At 40.7% G+C, this 23353-nt stretch overlaps 1 protein-coding gene across 1 annotated transcript in view; it reads left to right on the top strand.

Moving 5' to 3' along the window:
• LOC306698878 (neural-cadherin-like) overlaps window positions 1–16255 on the top strand; it is a gene marked incomplete at both ends in the record, with an annotated part of 75648 nt that extends 59393 nt beyond the window's left edge. Inside the window, 8 exons of the mRNA XM_079163369.1 lie at window positions 1214–1337; window positions 2601–2793; window positions 3075–3241; window positions 5648–5912; window positions 6532–6715; window positions 8366–8616; window positions 14902–15056; window positions 15689–16255. Of these exons, the coding sequence (XP_079019495.1) occupies window positions 1214–1337; window positions 2601–2793; window positions 3075–3241; window positions 5648–5912; window positions 6532–6715; window positions 8366–8616; window positions 14902–15056; window positions 15689–16255 (1906 nt within the window). The remainder of the gene's footprint in view (window positions 1–1213; window positions 1338–2600; window positions 2794–3074; window positions 3242–5647; window positions 5913–6531; window positions 6716–8365; window positions 8617–14901; window positions 15057–15688) is intronic.
• Window positions 16256–23353: the final 7098 nt, after the last annotated feature.

Raw genomic sequence — 23353 nt, 5'->3', positions numbered from 1 at the left:
TTTTATTCCCAATTAACTGATTAATAGTTTAGTTATGAAATGTAAATAAAACAGTGACAAAAAGTTCCTAGAGCCCAAGGGGGCGTTTTTTAGATGCCTTGTTTTGGCTGAACACAGGTCAAAACCCAAAGATATACAGTTTAGTATAGAACAGAAAAAAACAACAAATACTCAAATATAAGGAGCTGAAGCCAGATAATGTTTGGCATTTTTTCAAAATAGATGCAGATTAATTTTCTGTTGACTATTTCATTTTTCGATTTATTGTCTCAGCTCAAACGTTATCTAGCAAAGGCCAGTTGGAGCATCTTCAGCGTTCCCTGATGTTCCCGAAAAGTAATATTTTTGAAAACTTTAAACAGCTCATGTTCTTCTCAACATCGCTCATTCACATAGAGAAAAGAATAACGGCTCTATCTCTGGTATATTATACCCTGCGTGGAGTCATGTATTGAAATCAAATCAGATAGGGAGTCAGACTGTTTGAGGCTCACTGCGTTCACATTCTGTCCTCTCTGGAGGGAAGAAACTGTTGGTGAAATCAGCAGATAGAATTCTTAAAATGTTAATTAATCCTTCTGGCTGTGTTTCTGTACATAGTCACAGCTGAGTTTGCTTTCCCCCATAGTGGGCTCTGCCTGGCACATGTGATCATTGTTTTGTTGTATAATTAAGCTATGAATTTATGAAGATTATTAATTACCATCAGGGTGTTGCCACTATTTAATTAAATAACTTAAAAAAGAGCCATTTACTCTGATCACTGTATTTGAGTTTCAACTAGATAATACAAATAGTTATGTCATTAAACAGGTAATGTGCTTGTTAACAAGCCACAATTAGCTTTGAAAAATATTCAGTTTTATCTTAAGAGTTGCTGTGCTGAATCAGTTTGTGTTTTCATCGTTTCGGACAAATACAATTTACCAGTTGTGCTTTTATTTTCACAATAAGGGAAAAGGAACAACAATAAGATGTCATATTTATTGTCAGAGAGCAGTGACAGCGATGACAACCTCAGCAGGAAAAGAATGAAACCATGAATTTGAACCATGACAGTTTATATTACGCGTGCGTTCTTTTTCTTCTGCTTGCATTCTGTGCTTCTTTATATTGAGAGGTGTGTTTTGAATTTGTACCTTGAGAATTTACATGGTGCTCCTTCCTTTTCTTCTCCTCTGTTTGCATATTGATAGTTGCTTTTATTTCTCAGGTATCTGAATGGAAGTCAAGTATTGCAGCTTGGAGGGGTCAACAGCAATATATCCTATGAATACCCACAGCTGCAGCACAAACATTACACTGGATGTATAAGGAACCTACTTGTGGACAGCAAGGTACTATGTGGAGCAGGCAGGGTTTAATAAATACACACTTTGCCATATGGCAATAGATTGCTTTAGTGTATCTCTCTCTTAGATATATCGGTGCTGGAGGCTCAGTGTTTTTTTTCTATACCTTACATTGTAGATGTGCTGTATATACATCAACACATTTGCTAATAAAAAAGGACCACCTGAATCACTGGACTTATGTAAAAGAAAGCATGCACATTCTCATGCATGTGCATTCTCATGCATGTGCATCCTCATGCACGCGCACGAGACAGGGACCTTCTAATATAAACAGTTCTCTACAGCGCGACTTGTGGTCAAAGAGTAAAGATACAGCAACATTTCTATTAGGCAGGATGACATCTCTCAATATTATGTTATATTGTATTACATTATTGGATTATTATAAGTAATGCGTAAATGTATGAGCAGTATTTTAATATTGTTCTGTAGTTGGTTTTGGTGAAGCTAAATTCAGCCGCTGTATAGCAAGCATAGTTAAATCTATAACAATACATACTTTATAAGCTGATCCTGGTTTTGAACGTAAAATATGAATCTGCAATATACGTAGCAACTAAAGCACTTAACAAATGTAGTGGACTAAGAAGAACATTATTTCTCTCTGAAATGTTGTGAAGCAGTAAAGAACAGCTTACAATGAAAATACAATATCAATACAACTAACAAGAACTTTGTTATGAGTCAATGACTACTGTTGTAACCTTCAGCCCTATTATCTTTGCACTGAAAGGCTTCACACACTGTTTTGTTCTCGTACAACTGCAATAACCTCATTGTCATGCTGCTACAAACACTGCTGTCTGCAGACACACATACCTTACCGACCCAATCCTTTTCTGAAGCGCATTTTTTGTTGATTACAACTTAAGTATCTTGTAACATTATGTTGATTATTTGTGTTCATAATACTATGCATGGTGTGTAGTGCTTCTTTTTTCATTTCCCATGGTTCTATTTGTATATAGTAGATGTTTTTTATTTCTCTTATTTTGTACATATTTCTGCTACTGTGACACTTAAATTTCCCTGCCGATGATCAATTGTATGAATCAAGATATAATGTATTATTAAAAAGTCAGCAATCAGATATCAATTTATAGTATCTTACATTTAATGGCAAGATACACATTTATTTCTCAATCTGCAATCACATTTCCATTCTCTCAACTATTATTGGAAGGACAGCAACAGCCACCTGAGTTTTCCTCCTCTTCATATTTTTCTTTTTCTTCTTGTATTCAGCTATATGACCTTGGTTCCCCAGCTGACTCCTCCAACACTGTGCCAGGCTGCTCTCTTATTGATGACCACTGCAACAACATGGAGCAATTGTCCTCCTGCGGCAAGAGGGGTCGCTGCCACAGCGAGTGGGGATCCTTTAGCTCCTTTAGCTGCCTGTGTGAACCGGGGTTTACAGGGCCCCAGTGTGATCAAGGTAAGCATATGAATTTGCTTTCAATTGACCATGAGGTTTTAAGGAAAGGAACAGTGAGATCTCAGTGGAGTTTGGGATTTTAAGCCTCACAAAGTGTACAAATCCAAATGGGATGTGGGAAATTCTGCACTCCAAAACGTCACTTTGCTGCAGTGGGAAGATAACTTTGCCGACATGAAGTACTTTTGCAGAGCTGCACTCCCTCGCTGTGATATCCTCAATTATTTCTCATTTGACAGCTGAATTAATTGAACAAGCCTTGTGTGTTTTTGATTGACAAGTGGCTCCAGAGTTCTCCTTCGACGGCCGGAGCCACATTCAGTTCCAGCTCTCGTGGTCGTTGCCTGCGCGACAGATGAGGGTCCAGGTCGGGGTTCGGACACGTGCCGCCTTTGGTGTCATCCTCAGCCTGCTTTCCCAGGAGCAGAATGAATACCTACGTTTAGAGGTGAGTCACGACTGGTCACTCCTCTCCACCTTGACAGCTCTGATTGTCTTGTCTGTGGGCCTCAAGATGATAATTAGGGCCCAGACAATGATTGCTGCAAATACTTGTCAGGCTGAGAGTGAGTAATATCAGGGTTGGAGACATATGCGTGGATACTGAGGGGGCCGGGTGATTGACATATGTATGTTCTCAACAAGGTCTTTCAGTAAGTCTGAAGAATGCTGCTATTGAGAGGCTGCTATTTAAGAAATTAGGCCTTCTTTGTTCAAGGTTATTTCTGTCTCTGCTTAATTTTTCAAAACACAATTCAATATGGCATGAAAGCAACTGTGGGCACTGTAATTCAAGGGCAGCGTGCTCTCAAGTGACGGTCAGATCCCCTGTTCTGAGCTTTAGGCTTTTGACACAGCGTGCTTCAAGTAGCGAGCTTAAAGTCATGTCTGCATGCATGCTGCTCGCGTTGCCACAACTGGTGTGGGGCGGTGCTCACGCAGAGCGTTTCTCCAGGAGACAAGTCTACCTCACTTTGCCAAACCTCCGTAAGAGCATGCTTCTCCTGCCTGACCCATTCCTGAGTGGATAAGAAGCCAGTGTTTCGTCAAGACCTTTCGTCTCATTGAATGACAGGCCGAGTGTAAACAGCACCTGGAAGTAAAATGGCTCTGAGAGGACTGTCACTTTTGGCTAACTCACAGGTCAGCTGTTCTCAGTGAACCTGTCTCCGTTTTGGTATATTCCACACCACTGGTCTGTCTTTGAAAACATCTTGTCTTGTGCTTGTTACTTGTTAGACAGCATTGTTTAAAGCAAAGACCTCATCTCTTATTCCTCTTAGGATCTTTGAACTTCATGAGGGAAAACAATGTTGTCTTCTTCCCTTGTTGCAGTCCCACAGTGACAGAAATAGGAAAAGGCTGTAGCCTTTACTGTATGCTGGCTGTGAAACCCTCTCTGGAGTTGAATTGGTGAGCTGCATCTGATGTCTGTCTGTGGCAGCATGCTGAAACATTTTCAGCCCGATTGACTCAAAGCTCTTAGAAACACTTGAGCTCAAGCCTGGTGTATTTGCCGACAACAAGTCCTAATTTAAAGGGCTGTCTCTCTCCCCTTTTTTTCTTAAGGGTAGATATGGGATAGAGTGCATACTGAATAAATAACCACACTTTCACACAAAGGTTACCGAAGGCTAGCTGGGTATAAACAACATGCAGCCCTCCAAGGAGTATGGTGTCTCTGTGAAGAAAACACTCATCTAATGCAGTGTGTGAAGGAGTTTTTTCGGAGCGACTGGCATGCACTGCTTTGTCAAAGACCAGTGACCCTTAAGAATAGTAAAACTCTAAAATCATAGCCTTTTATTTTTTTTGTGATTTTAAAGTTCTGCAGAAATTCAGTCTTCAGAAATACATTTGAACATTTTGTGTTTAATGGTGATTGGGTAGATCTCTGGGGGCGCTGCAGAAAGTTTATATAATCAGATTCTTTTTTCTGAGTATTGATTGAGTCCTTTGTCCTTTGCTCATTTTTGTTGTGGACTTGAGGGCAGGATGAGGCAGTAGGGAGAGCAAAGTCAGCTTTTACTGTAAGTGTGTGTGTGCGTGTGTGTGTGTGTGGGGGGGGGGGGGGGAGGGGGGGGGGGGGGGGGGGGGGTCCAGTGGGGGAGACGCATTTGAAATGCCCATGCTGAGGGAGCAATAGTTAATGCAGGCTGGGCTGAATGTGAATTATCTTGCCCTACTGTTTCCAATTAAGCTTTGGACATGTACAAGCTGCAGTTATGGGAGCCCCTCATTGGTTGGGTCCATTGTGTTCGCTCATCCTTAACTGCTGAAGATAATTGTTGTTTCTTGTATACCTTCCCTTCGGGATCCTCAGGCTTCTGCCATGCAGCGATGTGTACGGCAGCTCTGCAAAGCATCATAGCTGCAAAATTACTAAATTAATTTTCACAACTGAAATTTTCATACCATTTTTTCTGGCAGGTTCACCACAGAGAGTCTGTTCTTGGTAGTTGGATAACATACTTTTTGTCTGGCCCAACCTTTGCTTCCTTTTCTTTCACCACGGGAGCTGGCCTACTTCTTATCATGTTGTTATGCTCAAAATCTGTTTTTACTCATCAACACTGCACAATATGGCAGGAGTCCAGGTCTGTCTGTTTAGAATTTGTGTCACCCCATTTTACTTTTTTATTCACACAACTATTCCAAGCCTTGAAATCCTGATTGATGACAAAACAGACCAGCTTGTTTTGGTTTTAGCGATGCAAAAGTCTCCCACATGCAGTCCAGCAGTAAATCTGGAGCCCATCCATAACACATAAACACATCTGTATTAGCTTTTGGCTCTCTTGTCTGTTTGAATGACTGGATTTCTAAATCAGCAAAGCTCCACTGTGTGTCTCAGGTTATTCAGGGTCTGCTGGCTGTTTTCTACAACCTCGGAGATGGCAACTACAACCTGACACTGCCCTACCATCGCCTCAGTGATGGAGAGTGGCACGAGGTGGAGCTGGATCGGTATGGCAGAGAGTTCACGCTGCGACTGGACGGAGGTGGAGGACGGCGAGAGGTTACGGCCTCAACTGGGCGGAGTCAGGAGATTATTATTGACCCCTCCGTGGTGATGCTCGGAAACTCTTTTCCCTCGGGACACAACCGGAGCTTCCTCGGTAGGTGGCTGCTTACGTGCTTTGGTTTAATGAGACTGAATGAGTGTATATTTCAATTTAAATGAGTGAACAAATGAATTCATATTGGGTGGAAGAATCAATGGATGTGTTATATGAATCAACAGGCTAAGTTGTAAACAGATTAATCGGCAAACGCATACTGAAAGGAGTGGACTTCACAGTTAACTTGTATACCTGTTCAAATGAATGGACTTATAAGTAATTCACTGTTTATCTTTACCACTAATCCAAAGGTGTTTGATTCCTTTGTTTCAAGCGGATCAGAGAAAGGGAGTTCGTGGAACCGATCTGTATTTAAATGATGTGTTAGAGCCTCATGCTTCCCACAGAGTGAGCAAACTACCCAGCAGAGAAAATATCCTGCCAAAAAAAGAAGTTCATGCTGACAGCTTGGCCTCAGGCTGTTTGTGTGTTTGCATGCTCGCGCGTGTGTCAGCGAGTATGTTTATGTGTGTCAATGCGAGTGTGTGTGTGTTTGAGTTTACAGCTCTGCCATGGTGTAAATGCGTGTCCATAAAAGATTTTGCCCGAGGACTGGTGTCTTCAAGTGTCTTTTGGTGTTGTAAACTCAGCTTTTCTTTTTGCCTCATTCCTCCAGGTTGTTTGCGAGATGTGATATTTAACGGCCGCTCCATTCCTCTGGGACGGGAGCAGCCCACAGAGGGGCTTCAGGTGGTCACTTCGCAGGGCGTCTCTGTTGGCTGCTATTCAGAAGCCTGCAGGAAACATCACTGCTCCCCTCCCTTGGTCTGTGTGGACCTCTGGAGACACTATGAGTGCAGGTGCTCTAAATACATACGGAATAAACAACCCAGGGTGTTAATGACACCATACAGTATGCAGGCACGATCTGCACACTTTTACACACATACATCCAGAGACCACGCCTGCATACCACAGCCTTGCTTATCATAAAATGACTAACGCCAGCACTCAACTTGCAATTTTTGCAAAAAGAATGGACATCAAGACCCACACACTATTTAGATTTCCTACAGCAGGTAGATAGAACAATATAACCTTCTGGAAAGGAACTTTAAATGTCAAGTAACTTATTAACAGTTTTAACAACTGGTCACATTAGGTTAAATGCTGTTTATTATCATGTTTCAGCTATGAACAAGGAATTGGCCTTTATATGTACACGCTTTAAAAAAAAAAGACGCAGAGAGGACAAATCATCTGTGACCAGGTTGCAGGTGAATCGGCACAAAAATACAACTAAGTCGAAAGCCTGGAACAATAATTTAACCAACTATGTTACAAAGACAGACAACCAAGTCACCATTATAAATAATAACACAAATGTTACTAATATTAATACTATACTTCATTTAATAGCATAGTTTGCTGAAATTGCTGCTTATATTAAGAGCAATAATCTAAACAATAAAAAAATACTGATAAATATAACAACAGGAAATTCTTTCTTTTTGTTCAAAAGGGTTTATAAGCTCTAACTAATGACTTTAGTGATATTTAATCAATCATTTACTAATGCTCTATTTTTTAGATAACTTATAAGACATCAATAAGAAAAACCTTTCCATCAAAAGTCCTTTGGTCATCGATCACGAAAGCGCAGTTTATTAATACATACAAGTGTATACTCAATGGGTTGCCTTATTATACATGTATTAATGTATTACTGACATGGATATTTATGAATGATAATTGACATAAATGCAAAACTGGTAACCCTAACGTTGTTCTCATTAATGGCATATGAATTATCTATCAAAAATAGTGAAACATTTATTAACAGCTCCAATTTCTAAATCCACTAACACATAAATAAAAAAAATCAAGCTTGCAGTAATCAAAACAAGTGATAGAGTACTATTATGTGAAAGTATAACGGTATGATCAAAGTTTTAAAGTGTCCACCAGATGGCAGCTTGGCTGAGTTCAGCCCCTGTTACTGTGTGTTTAACAGTGTGTCAACCTGAGAGAATAGTGTCGAACAGCGGCGACTGTCACAGTGTCGGCTGCCCCTTTAAACTCTGCAGGACCACTCAGTCTCCTGGCTGTGATTTCAAGACTCTGACACAGTGTGTGACTTTCCACAACCTATCCATATTCTGTGATGGCAGCAAAGCCTCAGGTTACAAAGCACTGTGAGAAGCAGGGGCCAGGGTTGAATGATATCCGGGGGATGTTTTGTACAAATATACTGTGGAAGTACTACTGCAAAGCCAATCTCAGCTTCTCAGTTTCTTTCCTCTTTTGTTTTTATACAGTACAGTCGACACTTTGTAACCTTCAAAGAGCATATCTTTGAATCTGGTTTAAGGACTGTAACTCCTAAGAGATTTGATTTGACACTGTCTGCTTAGGTGTCATAGCTTTGTAGAACTCAATGTTCCTTTTATCTGACAGCTTCCCAAGGGCCTCTTGTCTTTGCTTTACACCGCTGTCTCCGCTCTGCACAGGTGCCCTCCGGGCCACATGACCAAAGAGAACTCCCTGGGCAAAGTGTGTGTCTACACGCTGTGCGCCAGCCGGCCGTGTCGCCACGGCACCTGTGTGGCTCACTCTCCGTCCCGCTACTCGTGCCGCTGCAGCGAGGGCTACCGGGGACGCCACTGTGAGGTGACGCTCGCCATGTTCCACAATGAGGACAGCAACAGCCTCAGCCTCAGCTCCATGTTCGCCATCAGCATATGTGTCATGGCCTTTCTAGGTAGCTATGTCGACTACGTCCTCTTCTACCTGTGGTAACCCAACACTCGTGTCATCATCTCTTCTCATGTTTTATTTTATGCGTTCTGTATGTTTTTGTCTGCCATTTTCCTTCTTTTTCATCTTCAATACATTGAATTTCGTCTTGTGTTTTCATTTTTGTTTCTTCTCATCTTCTTGGTATAATCCTCACATTATGTTTGGTTTTGTTCTGTAACATCCACTGTTTTATCTGTTTTCCACCTCTTTTTGGTTCTGTGAAATCTACATACACATATTGTATCTTGTAGACGTATTGATCTCTTGAGTTGTACCAGGATGTGATATCTCCATGGGAGGTTGGTGGAAACATGAAACAAAACTGATAGAGTAGCAGGGAGGGAAACATTGTATGTGTTAATTTATGATTCACGGGGAAGCTGTTAAAGTCCCCGGAGAATCGGGCAGCTTCTTTATGTGTTTTTCTATATTTCTCATCACTTCTGTGTCCCTTGTCTTTTCCAATGTTATGCTCTGACTTCAGCAGTCAATTTCCCTCTCAGCCTTTCTTTTTATGTGTCCAACTTGTTTTATATCCCACCATCCTCTCATTTTACTCCCCTGATGTGCTTTTTCTTGCCTTTCCTTCCACATTTCTGTGTACATTTCTGTTTGCCCAAGTCTCCCTAAATGTGCCCATACTGTCCATGCACTACTATGTACACTATTCCGGAGCTGTAATCAGGGATCACTTACATCAAGAAAAACTACCAAAGTAAGGACAGCTTTTTATTGTCTTTTACTTTAATTAGGATTATTCAAGGGTAACCTTATAGGCTAAAGGTTAGATATAGAATACGGTCTGTCTCATAGTGATATGATATGGACCAGCATGGGGCTGATTCCTTTGGTCAGAGGTCATGCAGTGAGCAGCATGCAAGAAAATAAGAACAATAGCAAACAGGACAATCTACAGAATCATTTGTGCCAAAATGCAGAAACATTTTAGCCATTCACAACAGCAAACAGCATGTTTGTCTCCTCTCAGAACTTTAAACTTGAAGAAACTATTTGTTCATTGTGTATTTTACGCATGCTAGCTGGAGGATAATGTACCAGCTTGCTTTTTACATCTTATTAATAAAAAATAAACCACTTCAATGGCTGCCCACGGAGGACTATGTCTTCAATATTAAGTATGTGGTAATGTGGTCTTGAGCTCTTTGTTGAGGTATTTGAAAAATAAAAAAACATTACGACATATCTTGTGACTAGGAGTAAAACTAACTACAGTCTTACAGCACATTCCCTACTTGAGTGCAGCATGCAGTCGGCACAATACAGTGTCAAGTGGAGGGGTTATTAGTGTGGCCTTCGATTGACACATTGGCCAGCGCACATTATAAATGACAAATGCTTCAACCAGTGAAAATATGACATCAAAGCCTTATAACAGGCTGAATAACAGGTATGTTCATGAAAACAAACTTGCTTTTTGTTTTTGAAAAATGAAGTGCAAATTATGTTATTTACTTGAATGCATTGTTTTATGGCAACACGTTTTCACTCCAAGCTTGTCAAATACCGACGCCCTAAGCTTCAAACTATGACGCTCTCTGTGCCCCTCTGGCGTCAGTTGTGGATGTGGCGGGGACGATGTGTCAGTTTCCACTTGTAACATGCATAGTGTCTTTTAAAAATACATTTCTGTCTTCACTGGAAGATATGTTTAGGCAACAAAATCACTAAAGGTTTAAGGATCAAGCAAGATTGACGTTAACTTGATCTACTAATGACCCACGTGTCTATCGACCTGTCTGGCGTTCTCCTGGACGAGAGTCCTGTGTTTGTTTGATCCATCCACCACCGCTCCCAGCCGCTCTGTGTGCTATCGCTCTCTTTAGTCTACGCAGTTGGTCTGACCGTCCAATTATGACGCAGGTGGGTTTAGATTGGAGTTGAAAGCGTCGGTGCATCGGTATCAGACATTGAAGGGCACTGACCAACCGTTGATATTTGACGAGTTGGGATGAGACCGGATTGTTTGGGGGCAAAAAACAAGCTGGAATTAAAGAACTCAAACTGTGATAAATATGAGAAATAAATGAATAAATCACACAACAAGCACCAGATTGAGGCAGTGATGTGAATATGAAAGTTCAGTTCACAAGTGTGTATGATAGTGCAGAAAAGAATCAAGTGAGAACAAAATGGAAGTTTTTCTGAAAACATTTCAAAGTAAAAAATGAATTGGTAAGCCTTCAGAAGTTTGAGGCCCTTCACTGAAAAAGCCTCCCTTTGAAGACTTTGACTTAGGCTGATCCAAGGCTGCGTTCTCATATATAAGGGGTCATAAGTTCAGGAATATAGACCAGAAGCTAACCACTGACTGCTTTATAGGAGAGGAGTAGAATCTTAAAATCCATAAGTATGAGCTGAGGGTTATGTGGTCTCTTCGTCTCTGTTGAGCATACTGCTGAATTATGAAGTTTTGATTTATGACTGTTGCCTGAGTACATAGTGATTTTAAGCAAAACTGTATAATTATCTGGGTGACCCCTTTTCAGATATGGAGTACATAAAAACATATTTGGGATTTATTAAAGCATGTTGAAACACTTTATTTTTCTCTGCATCTAAATTGAATTCAATTCAGAGGTCGAAAGAGAAGGACAAAGTCAAAGTGAGCAAAACAGAGCTTTGAGGATGTAAGTCCATCTGGGCCATTTGGCTTCATAGTCAGGTCCAATTGTGTATCTATTGAAGATTTCAAAACATATTTTTTTATGACTTGACATGATGTGACAAAGTGGACGCATAAACAAACTGAGGAACAGAGAGCCTTAAATTGAACCCTGAGGAGCACCACCAATTGATTTTTCTGAAAAAGAAATACAATTGTCATTTTAACTAAGAAAATGTTTTTTAAAAGTTGTATCATTATATTTTTCATTAATTATAAGTCTTCTGTGTATGAATCAATCATTTGTTCATGGGTTTTAGGGCCTTAAGTGACATCTTTAGAGTCCAAAACCCAAATATATTCAAATTATAATGTTTATAATGTTTATTTTGTTTGAGAAAAGGCAAAACAATTATTCAGTTATCAATATAGTTGCTGATTAATTTTCTGTTGACTGACAAACCGATTAATCAGCTAATGTCTCAGCTCTAGGCCTAAACCAGTTAAGTGCTGATGACACTGTCCCACTTGTGCAGTAAAATGGCATGATTGATGGTGTCATAAACTGTCGTAAGATTTACTTGCACCAAAATTCAATACCTACCCACATCTGCTGCCAGCAGGCAGGGCCTTTTAAACGTATATGCATTGATATCTCTGCAGAAAAGACGAACTGTCCCTTTAATTCATGGTTAAGGTCGAGGACAGGGATGAGTTAGTTGTGTTGGTTAAAGGCATTATAGCTAAGAAAGTGGGATGTTCTGGTCCACACGAAGATAGAAGGACAAATGTATGTGCATGTGTATGAGTGTCTCTCATGTTGGTGCACTCACTACCCTCTGTAGGGCCACAGTGCTGTTTATGAGTCTTTCTGTCAGAGACAGGCTTATAAAATGCTTGGGCAATTCAATACACTGTCTCTGCCTCTATAACTGACTCACCGTTCCCTCCAGGGTATGTGGCTAGTATTGGGACATCAGTTATTCTGACACTTGAGAATGAAACGCATAAAGCGGTCTTCAATATTTGATAATGAATTCAAAGATGATAAAGTGTGGCCTTGGCATCGTTCATGAAAATTCATGTGTTGCTTGCATGCCAACTAAAGAAAGGTGCAGTCCATTTAAGAGGCTTGCCCGCTGTCGCTGATGAGGCATTTATATTCAAGGTTTACATTTACAATTCAGACTGGAAAGAGCCGTCTTTGATGACTGTACACTAATTACATTTTCACACCTTTAAAAAGGGAATTAAATAAGCTAAACAATTCTTTCACTCAACCTGAAAGCAAAAAGAAGAACCAGTTTGACTTCATGATCAAGGGCCCTGAATGTGGACACAAGATTAATCCAGTGCTTTAATGAACAAGGGGTTCTACAATAGTTGTTTCATGATGACCCTCATCACCACAGGAGCTGCAACCAGAAATAGCCTAACACACTCTACACACTCGCTGCACTGAGCGAGACTGCTAGCTGGGTGCAAAATTAAAGGGGGACTAGTGCTCTACCTCAACGTGCATTAAAAGTTAAAATGATCATCCATTATTGAGTTTTACATAAGCCATCACAGACCGACCAGAATGTGAGTTGAGCGTGTGCTATTGACAGAAGCAGACGAGGGGTTTTCTGACCAAGTCTCATTAATCCAGCATCAAATCTGACATTCTGGTTTTTGAAGAATGGAAGAAATTAGCTTCCTATATGGGCTCTGGATGCCAAGCGATCATGTAAAGTGCCTGTACTTTTTATTCCCCGAAAGATTTATAAATAAATGATTTTCCTCAACTCTCCACCATCACTCATCTGTCTCATTTCCTTCTGCTCGTTCGTCATTTTTCTTTTCCCTGAACCTCGCATTGATGTTTCGTCTACCTTGCAGTTCATTTTTTCTCATTAACCTCAGACTGGAGCTACAGCGAAAGGGTTAAGTGTTTTGATCATACTGTGTTGTAGTTGTTTATGCTCATTCATAATGTACAGTCCGGTCCGGGCTAACATCATAATACCATGCTCATAGTATCGGTTAGAGGGCAGAGAGGCAGCAGCATTATGGATTGATGAATGACTGCGATGTTTGTTCTCCACCCTGAGTGATATTGATCGCACTGGAATGTAGCTGCACACACACAACTCTAGGCAGTAGCGGCTGCAGGCGTAGGGGCAAAGTTTTTCAGCAGGTAGCTACTGTGTTTGTGCGTGTTTGTGTGTGTGTGTGCGGGGGCGCAAATATCAGCTCAGGTGGTGTTGAGGGTTGAGGTGAGCGCAGGCCTGCGGGCAGCTCCTCGAAGCAGGTAATTCTGGGGGCCAGAAGGAGGGTCGGCGTCTGCTTGGCGTCGGGCCTCATCGAGATTCTTGCGTTTTCTGCGAGGGCGCTCTGGCGCAGCGGTGAAGAAGCCGGATCGGCTGATCAATACAGCATTCCCTCCACCCCATACTAAAGAAAATCTCTCTCTTTCTATATCATATCAGAGCAGCATTAAAAAAAAAAAGTGTTGCAGCTGAGGTGTTAAAGATGTTCCAGGCAGTGAATAAATAGAGATGATGATTTTTAATTGAGATAATATTTTTTTTTCCGCAGAGATTAGCTTCCGGGGAATTGTTTTTCTATCGATGTTTATGAATATCTGCGTGTTAGTGTGACCCCATAGAGCCGTTGGTGCATTCTTCTCTTTCGAAGCAATTACTTTTAAAAATCCAGACTAATGTGATTACCTTGCATTTCTCAGAAGATTTCCAATTAAACTGATACTTAGCACACACTATATAAACCATTCTACTTTAAATGGATCCCATCTATGTGTGAGAGATAAAAGTAGAGGCCAGACCGAGGCCAGAGAGGGACTGACAAACACAAACTGTGAGAGACTTAATGAGAGGAAAGACAGGAAGTTCCAACACAAAGAAACAAATTCAAGAATTACTGATTAAAAAAGACAGAGCGTGAACCAGTAAAAACAGATAGCGAAGAAGGGAGAAAAGGAAAAAAGGAATGGCAGATGGGAGAAAAATATTGGTTGAGATTAATGGACTTTAAAGGTCAGCCCAGCATGCTGTATAATTCAGCACACAATAGCTGTGATTGATGTGAATGCTTCAGAACCTTTTCTGCTCGGCTCCCGCAGCATTCCTTTCCACCTTCAGCAAAGCCACCAAGGCTTTGAGTTTAAGCTGGGAGGAGTACAAATTCAGTTAATAGGTTTCCAAGGAACTGCGGTCTTTGATAAGACAGGAAACAAAGATGCAACATCAATGTGAATAGGTGGAAAGGTGGTGCCTCTGTTTCCATGTGAGTTCCATTAGTACGTCTTAACTGTACAGTCAGTGCAACTGATGGGTCTTACAGGACAAATGAATGTGATGGAAAATCAATTTAGTATGTTGTAGTCTATATTATCTATCTGTTTAGAGTGATGTTTGGTGTTATTTTACATTCGGCAAAAAATGTCTCTATTCACATTTTCCAGCCAGTGCCAAGTATTTCAGTGTTTGTATCTTCAATCTCCGCTCACGTTGTCAATTTCATGTACACCCCAGAAGATGTGTTTTTTCCTCACTATCTCCTTATTATTTAATTATGTGAGTGTGCTCGCGCTGAGTTAACCTGCTCTCTGGCACCCCTCAGTGTTGATGCTGGGCCTCTTCCTCTACTCCTGCTGGAGGAGACACAAGGGCCTGAAGGAGGGTGTGTACCATGTGTCTGCACACCACGGCGAGTGGGAGGACATCCGTGAAAATGTGCTCAACTACGACGAGGAAGGTGGAGGGGAGCAAGACCAGGTAAACTTAAACACATGCTGGTATTTATATTTGCAACGCAGGCAGGGAGAGTACACAAAGCACTGAGCACAAACATTGCACTGCTGTAAGTTCTCATTTCCATATGTGTTTTAAATGCCATACAATATTTCAGGACTTTTTGAAAGGATATGAGAATAAAAATGAGATAAAACAGAAAATCTAAACCAGCAAACAGGGACAGGGTGTTTGTTGGTGCCCTGAAATTAAAATCAAATACCAGCTCCTTGGAGATCTAGGAATGTGAGTTAATTAGCTAAAATTAAGCAAGTAGACACCAATAGCGGCTAATGCCTCTGTTTTAATAGTGCTGGTAATAGCAGTTTTCACCCCCTCTGCAATCAGATAATTAATTACTTGGCTAATCAATGGTGCCTTTGATGCCAACATCTCTTCCTACATGGTGGAGCTTAGTCTTAGTCTGAGGATCAGGTTCATTTGCCAGCAGAGGCATTAACTAGTTACACTGCTCTGAGCACAAATTGGTGTCATATGGCAATGTGGTTTTTTATTATCTCTTAAATTCCCAAAAAAGATTACACTGGAAAACATGTCTCTTTTCTTGTCTTCTGTCCTTCCTTCGTACCCTGCTTTCCTCTCTGTCGGTCTCTCAGAATGCCTTTAATATGGTGGAGCTGCAGCGCTCTCTCCAACCCAGCCCAGCACAGTCCCTCCGGTACAGCTACCCACAAAGCATCATCTCCTACCCGCAGACTAAGCTTCCCCAGGACAACATTAAGAAGGGGGTGTCTAATGGGAATGGCAGCGCAGCTATAGCCCTGCGTCTGGCCATTCCCCCATCAGAGACAGAAACCCTGCCGTCCCCTCTGCCCTTCCGCCGCTCCCAGAAAACCCTCTCCTTCTCCAGCCAGGACTTGGCCCGCTACTTGTGTGAGGTCATTAGGGACATGGAGCACCCGGGGGAGCTCGGCACCATGACCACGCCGCGCCGTCCCTCCGGAAAGGAGCGCAGCCTGGCGGCGGTGCGCTCCCTCAGCTCCCTCAGTGCATCTCAGAGTTCAGAGGTCAGGCTTCAGGCAGCAGAGAGCACCCGGCTGGACAGGTTCAAAACCCTCCGAGCTGTGGTTAGCGATTTGAAAGGAGACTCCAAGACTCCGGAGGGCCAGAAAGACAAACTGAAAGAGAGCAGAGGGCAGCTGAACTGTGAGAAGAGCGGGTGAGGCTGCACTCGGAGAAACAGAACTGAAAGTTGCAGAAAAGCAACACAAATCAGAAAGCGTTGGTGGAATTCCAAAGGGAGATAATTAAATGTGAAATTCTCTGAGACTGGGAGGTTGCCCAGGGTCTATGTGAAGTCTACTATAAATGTACTGTATTGATGAAACTTTGAACATTTACGTTCTTTGATATAAAACATGTTTACCAATGAATGATCAGATGTGATGTATTGTTTACCTGGCATTGCACTGTACAGTATTTACTCCACAGAAAGCATTTTTCGAAAGTGCCCTGTGTCAAAACTATTCATGTCATAAAACTCATAAGAGTAATGTCTGCAAGCAAGACGGCAAATGAGTTTCCTGTGAGAGAGCTGGATTCTTGTTGCCATTAATGACTCATGAAATCATTTGTGAAAAATGATTTTGTTTCATTTGTATTATCTATTTCCTTTTAAATAAATAATTATCTTTGATAATATTTCCAGCTTGATCTTATTCAAACACCGGTTCACATTAGTGATCGTCAAATCGCTCGTTTTTGAAGTTCAAGCCAACTTTCATCATCAAATGTTGCTCAGGCCGGGCTTTTTTTGCATAAAGCTGAGCAGACACAAAGTAAAGTAAGACAGCTGTCTTACTACCTACACATGAATAATTCTTCTCTGTATTACCAGCATGGGCTGGATTCGGATTTCAAAGGTGAGGCGGTGGTGGTGAAGGTGGGCACATCCTCTGAAGGGCTTTAGTTTTTCAGATACCCAGTACAAAACACGACCATGTTTTATTTCACAATTTTGATTATGATTGTTGGAACAAACATATTTTGTACAGCAAAAAGTGATAAAATGGTTCAGTATTGATTTACCCCATAGGTGAAAAGTGCAGAATAAAACCTCTGGAGATGGTGTTTGGTACTTAATCTCATGTCATTTTTCACCTGTTGGTTGGATTCAGTTCAAATTTGTACTAATACTGTCGTGATATCAGCACTACACCTCAAAGAAATAGCAATATCAAAGTATGTATTTATCATAAAAGTAGATCCCAGAGGCTTTTAAACCCAAAGTTGTCATAGGTGTAAATTGACCACAGACACCTTTTCAAAAGAAAGTTACTTTTACTGAAGGTAATATATATCATGGTATGTTGGCACAGTTGAAACTTTGTACAGTAACAATAAAGCTGGTGCACTAAAGCAAAATGTGTAAAATGAAGAGTAAAATGCATTATTGTTAATATTAATATGTAACAAAGAATACAATAACAAACAGTGTGTATTGCTTTTATACTTTGGGATATATGTCAAAAATAAAATTTGCTCAAGATTTTAGACACTCCAAGCTCCACTGTAGATAGATACTGCTGCCACGTTAACGATTTTATGCAGATTTTTAAAAGTGTCATTTCCATTAATTCATTCATGATGCAATTAGGGTCTGTAATGGACATGGACGTTCAGACGTCATTCAGTGTGATTAACACTGCCCAATATCCTTATCTCTGATGTCCACAACTTCAGAATACCTGAATCTTGCATTAGCCCATTAAGGGGCTCATTTGTCTTATTTGTTGGTTCTTTGGGAAAAGACACAGACGGGTGGGGGCGGAGCAGCAGACTAGATGGAGACAAGGGCATCAAGGTAAGGAGAGGTTGATCTGACAAACACTACCGTCTGGGCCCAGCTGGAAACATGATTTTTGTATTAAAATGATTGTGTGTCTGTAATGTGTTTACTCTGCCCTCCAAAAACGCCAGAGGCGAACCTGGAGAACCACAGGGAGGCTTATCAGAAGCATCTCGGTAACCTCTGAGACGAGAACTCAGAGTACGGAAAGACCATTGAAGCAAAATATTTTGTTGATATTTTGATTATTGTTTCTAGTATTCCATAAATCTTTCATTATAAAGTACATCCCAAAGAAGTCATAGTATAGTTACCCATAATAGCCATTTAAAAGACAAAGTAAATTATTTAGAAAAAGTCATAAAAAAACCAGCGTTGAGTACGATGAAAATAGTTAGAGAAAAAATCACAGTAAAGTATTTCATAAAAAGTCATAACAGATTACAGTATAGTCGAAAAAAGTCACAAGAAAGTATATTATGTAGACAAAAGTAAAAATAGAAAGAATAGAAATAGAATACAACACTGTATGATGTTGAAAAAAGTAATAAAGAATTCAGTAAAGTATGTCCAAAAAAAGTCACAACAAAGTAAACTATGTCAAACAAGTCATAGTATAGTTTGTCTTAAAAGGTCATTTGTATAGTATATAAAAAAAGTATAGTATGTTGAACAAAGTCACAAAACAGTGGAATAATAGAATGTTAAAGAAAACTCGTAGCATAGTATTGAGAACAAATTCATGAAAAACTGATAGAATTGTATGTCGAAAAAAAAGTCCCTAAAAATCATAGAATATCAATTCTAAGAAAGTCACTAGACTATGACTTTTTATTTCATATTGAACTGTGCCTTTTTGATTTTATCCTTATGGTGTACTGAACCATGACATATAATACTGGAGCACTTTTGGCAGACTTCATTCAATCAACATCGGAAAAGGAAGCGTGGGGATTGGATTAAGTGCAGCGGCCCTTGAGATGATCACCGCCCAGAGACTACATCGTAACATGTTCCATTTAACATTATTATCTCTAATATCACAATAAAAATCATTGGTGGCAGTATGCACCTAAAAGTTGGCATTGCAATTTGTCAAAAAACAAGTTGAACCAAGTTGCACACATTCAAACCAACCTTGTATGAAATAAAAAGTGGATAATCACTGATAACCTTTTACTTAATTTAATTTTCATCTGTCTTTGTTGTTAATTCATTAATAATTATAATACAGTTAAGCTTGTATGAAAGTGTTTTATAAGGAAACATTAAATAACCTATTTCTGTGACATTGGGATCTGGCATCTGCCTTCAATTACAGGGATAATAATCAGACCTTTTTTATCAAATAAAAAAAGAGAAGAGTAGCAGATATGCTGTTAATAGTTGTAAGCTGTCAATTGCCTCAAGAAGAAAGACACACACACACCTCTTGTTTCCATCTATGGCTTTCCATAGGAACGTTGTGTGTGATGTGGTCCAGAATTATTCCAATGAGCACAATGCTATAAATGGGTTACACCCTATCAATATCCATAAATCAGTATAAACTCAGTATGTGCTGTACAATAAAACTGAGCCACAACTGATGGTTAACATGTTACACATGCATGTGTCCCTGTTTTTACCGTTTAATGTGAACAATGTATAGTAAATTAGATATGTTAATCACCAAATTAGCGGAGAATTTTTAATGGCTATTCTTCAATAAAAACACATCTACCTGTACTGCAAATAGAAAGAATAGCTGCAAAAATAAAGGATGTTTATGGGGAGAGGTCAACAGATATACCACAGAGAAGTGATGTGGAAGATCACCTGAAAGCTGGGAGCCTTAAGATGAATCTGACATGCACTTCAGAACTGTGTGTTAAACTGTTCTAGTATTAAATACAAATAAAAAAACGAATGTATTAATTATTTAATTAATCAAAATAGCAAGAGCAGAGGGGAGTTGCAAGGGAGCTTGAGCAGGCGCTGTTTCTTTGTGGTCCCAGGGCATGCAGTTCAGTTTCTCCTGTCTGTTTTTTCTAATATAACTTTAGTTTTCAGACTGAAAGGCTCAATACTGCCTTCTGTATAAAGTGTGTGGGGGTGTATGATCCTGTACCCAAGCTGTGTCCCTCCATAAATTATACGCCCTTGATTTCCAGTGTGTCTTTGTTCCTGGTGATTAGGCTCACTTAAAAATAGACTGGAACAGATATTCTTGTCTAACTTTGCAAACTATTACCAGCAACAAGAGCCTCTGATGAGTAACGTCAATTTCAGGATTAATCATTCATGTCCACAGCCTGCGGCCTTCTGACCTGAGCTTCTCCAGTATGAACTCAAAAGCGGTGGGGTCCCAGTAGGTCGCCCTACACCATACTTAATTAGCTTGCATTACTGGAGTTAAACAGCTGTGACACTGGAGCCAGCCGCTGGGGAAGCACACAGAGCTGCTTGCAAGCAGATGATGGTCTTGATGATTGTATCCGGCCCATTTACACACATACCCATAATGCATGGTAAGACATATGCAGGCAAAGAGGATGCTTTCAACTCCCTGCAGGTTTTTAAGGAGCTTCACATTGAGCCATTTTGTATTCTTGAGTCTTAGTGGATACATATAAAGTACCAAATCTCTGTGTGAGCTCAAATATCATCACTACATTCATGCTACAGTGCATCTGCTTCTCTATAGCCAATGTTAAATTATCTATGTTTGATTCTGTCTCGTTCAATCATTATCTATGTTGCATGAAAGCACACTGCCACCTACTGGCGAGATACTGACAACAGCCGCTCATTCCCTCAGGTTTACAGTTTATCTCTGCAGTGCACTCAAGTGGGATTTCCCAAAACAGTATCTAAGGATCCTTGAACGAGTTCATGGTTCTTTCTGGCATCATGAATTGCAATTTAGCTCTAATATTTCTCATGTTTATTAAAAGTTGTCTAATTGCATGCATTAAGAGTGTACATCTGTAATCCTGTTTTTACTTACTGCAGTGTTTTATACCCATTGACGGTGTGAACAGTTACATCATAAAGTCTACATTTGAATTAAAAACAAAATTGTAAATGAGGCTCGGGTGCTGCATGCATATCTGTTTCCAGGTTTCAAGACTCTGAACCCCCGACTGCTCCAGCTGCTCAGTAGCCAACAGACTGGTTATACTGGGCAGCTTCCAGGTGTGCATGACAGCAGGGTGTTCGTGAAAGGAGGAGCATTGCTCAAGTACCCTGAATAAATAAAGGATAAGATGAGAAACATTGCTCCATCATTTATTCATTTAAATAGATGTAATTTACCTTTCAGCCTTTAGAGGACACTATGAGTCCATAAGCAGCAGCAGCATGCTAGACAGAGGCAAACTGCAACAGCACCAGAGGGACAGTACATATAGGCAGAACCTAAATAAATGAGTGGGGGAGCATCACTGAATGGTGTGATTAGTACAACACGGATGTGATATATGCTGTAGCTTTCACATTCACCACATCTTAACCCACAATGGAACACCTATGGTATATTATGGACCAACGTGTTAGACAGGAGGTCTCCACCCCCATCATCATCAAAACACCAGTGATGGAACAAGTGCACAGTATAAATACCTTAACACAAATTAAGTGTTGTATTCAACAGGAGTACAGAAGTATTATTAGGTAAATGTACTGGAAGTAGAACAAGTAAAAATACCTAATGCAGCAAAACGTTCCCTAGTTGTAACTTCTTCATGTAGAGTTGGGTGGTTTAGTTCCTAATCTAACTGTCAGCCCCCTCTGAAGGGTCGATGGATACATCTTGGGGATTGTGAGATGACCAATGGGGGAGCAAATAAGAGAAAACAAAGTTCTGCTTCAGAAGGTTTCATTCATTTTTTTTGTACTTTTCTCAAATCTTTCATTCTTGTGAAATTCTGGGTCTCAAACAGTTATTCACATGAAGCCATCTGAGAGGTTTAGAGGGGGAATCACTCTTTCTTTCATACAAAATCTTATTGAAATTAACTAGTTATAGCATTCAGATAAATGTAGTGGAGTAAAATGTATTTCCCTCTGAAAAGGACAAGTGAACATAACCCATAAATACTAAAGTACAAGTATCTCAAAAGAAATGTGACTCAAAAAGCAGTACTTCAGTTGGTTTAATCTGTAATCTTATAATGGGGTGATTGAAACCCTGATATGAGCAAAGTCTTCCCGTCAAGTCTGTGACTATTAGCTAACGGTCGTCAAAGAATGACAGCAGTATGAGGCAATATTTACTCAAGGCCTATCAGGGTGGATGATACTGTGCCTGTATCCTCTTGCACTTCAGGATACATTGCTGATGAGATCCCAGTACAGAAGGCGGGGGTGGGGGAAGGTGGTGGTGCTGAGTCTGGAGGCGGAGCAACATGGGAACAGAGTGTTTGATGTGACAGCTGGAGATTGTAAGAATGAGGGGTGACACAGAGCTCCAGCATCCTCAGCCCCGGCTGGTCATCCAGTCAGACTGTCAGTCAGTCACTCTTTGAGATTCCAGCTCTGTTTACTCTAGTGTTATTAACGTGTGTGTGTGTGTGTGCGTGTGTGTGTGTGCGTGCGTGTGTATGTGTGCCCGTGTTTATCCTCAGGCAATAGATCTAGGAGAAGCGACAGTGTGGCGTGGCCCTCTGTCAGTCGCCCAGTAAAGTGGCATGCGTGTCAGCTCTCCTGACAGACGCTCTCATCCTGCTGGCCAACGATGGCGGCTGCAAATGTGGGACATGTCTTGTGACAGAGCGACACAGCCTACACGACAACTCGGCGTGCAGACAGGACGCGAGCAGTCAAGTTTGATATGAGGGGGTCACCTCTGAGGGCCCGGGCTCTCTGAGGGTGAGTGAAAGCTGCAGTGATCCCTGCACAGCTGGAGACTACGCGACTACGCGACACCTCACTTACAGTCTTTTGTTCTTAAACGGATGTAAGAGAAACCTGTTTTTGTGTCAGAGATGGGCTGACATGGTTCTCAAATGTGCCCCAATGTCCTCTTTCTGGGACATTGTTAACAAACCAGACAATCACTGAGGAAACTGGCAGCCTTTGAATGCCTCCATAGTGCATGTGCTGACTCGTGGATTGCTTTATGGTAGGCTATAAGACTTCATGGTTTATGGCACATAACAGGAGAGGGGCTCCCGTTCTTACATGCAATGGGAACCCCAACCATCAGTGATTCTCAAAAGGGCAGATGACAGATGTCAAAATTAAAAAATCTATTCCAACATTTACATTGAAAAATAAGGCAGAAGTGTTTGTGTATAGTCATTTTTGGGGTAGACCAGCACTCACTGGTTTGAGATAGAAGGTAGGGAACAGATAAAAGGGGGAACTGAGATCACATATAACAACGTTGAAATCAACATTTTGACCTCAATATGGATCATTTTCATTGAGTAGAGAAACTTCTTTTTGTTTTTCTAAAGCCCCAACTGCCTTTTTTCCTCATTTCCTTGTG

This window comes from Pholis gunnellus (assembly GCF_910591455.1).
Source record: "Pholis gunnellus genome assembly, chromosome: 7".
Taxonomy (NCBI): domain Eukaryota; kingdom Metazoa; phylum Chordata; class Actinopteri; order Perciformes; family Pholidae; genus Pholis; species Pholis gunnellus.
Note: the sequence above shows the minus strand (reverse complement) of the source record. Positions and strands in the feature narration are given on the sequence as shown.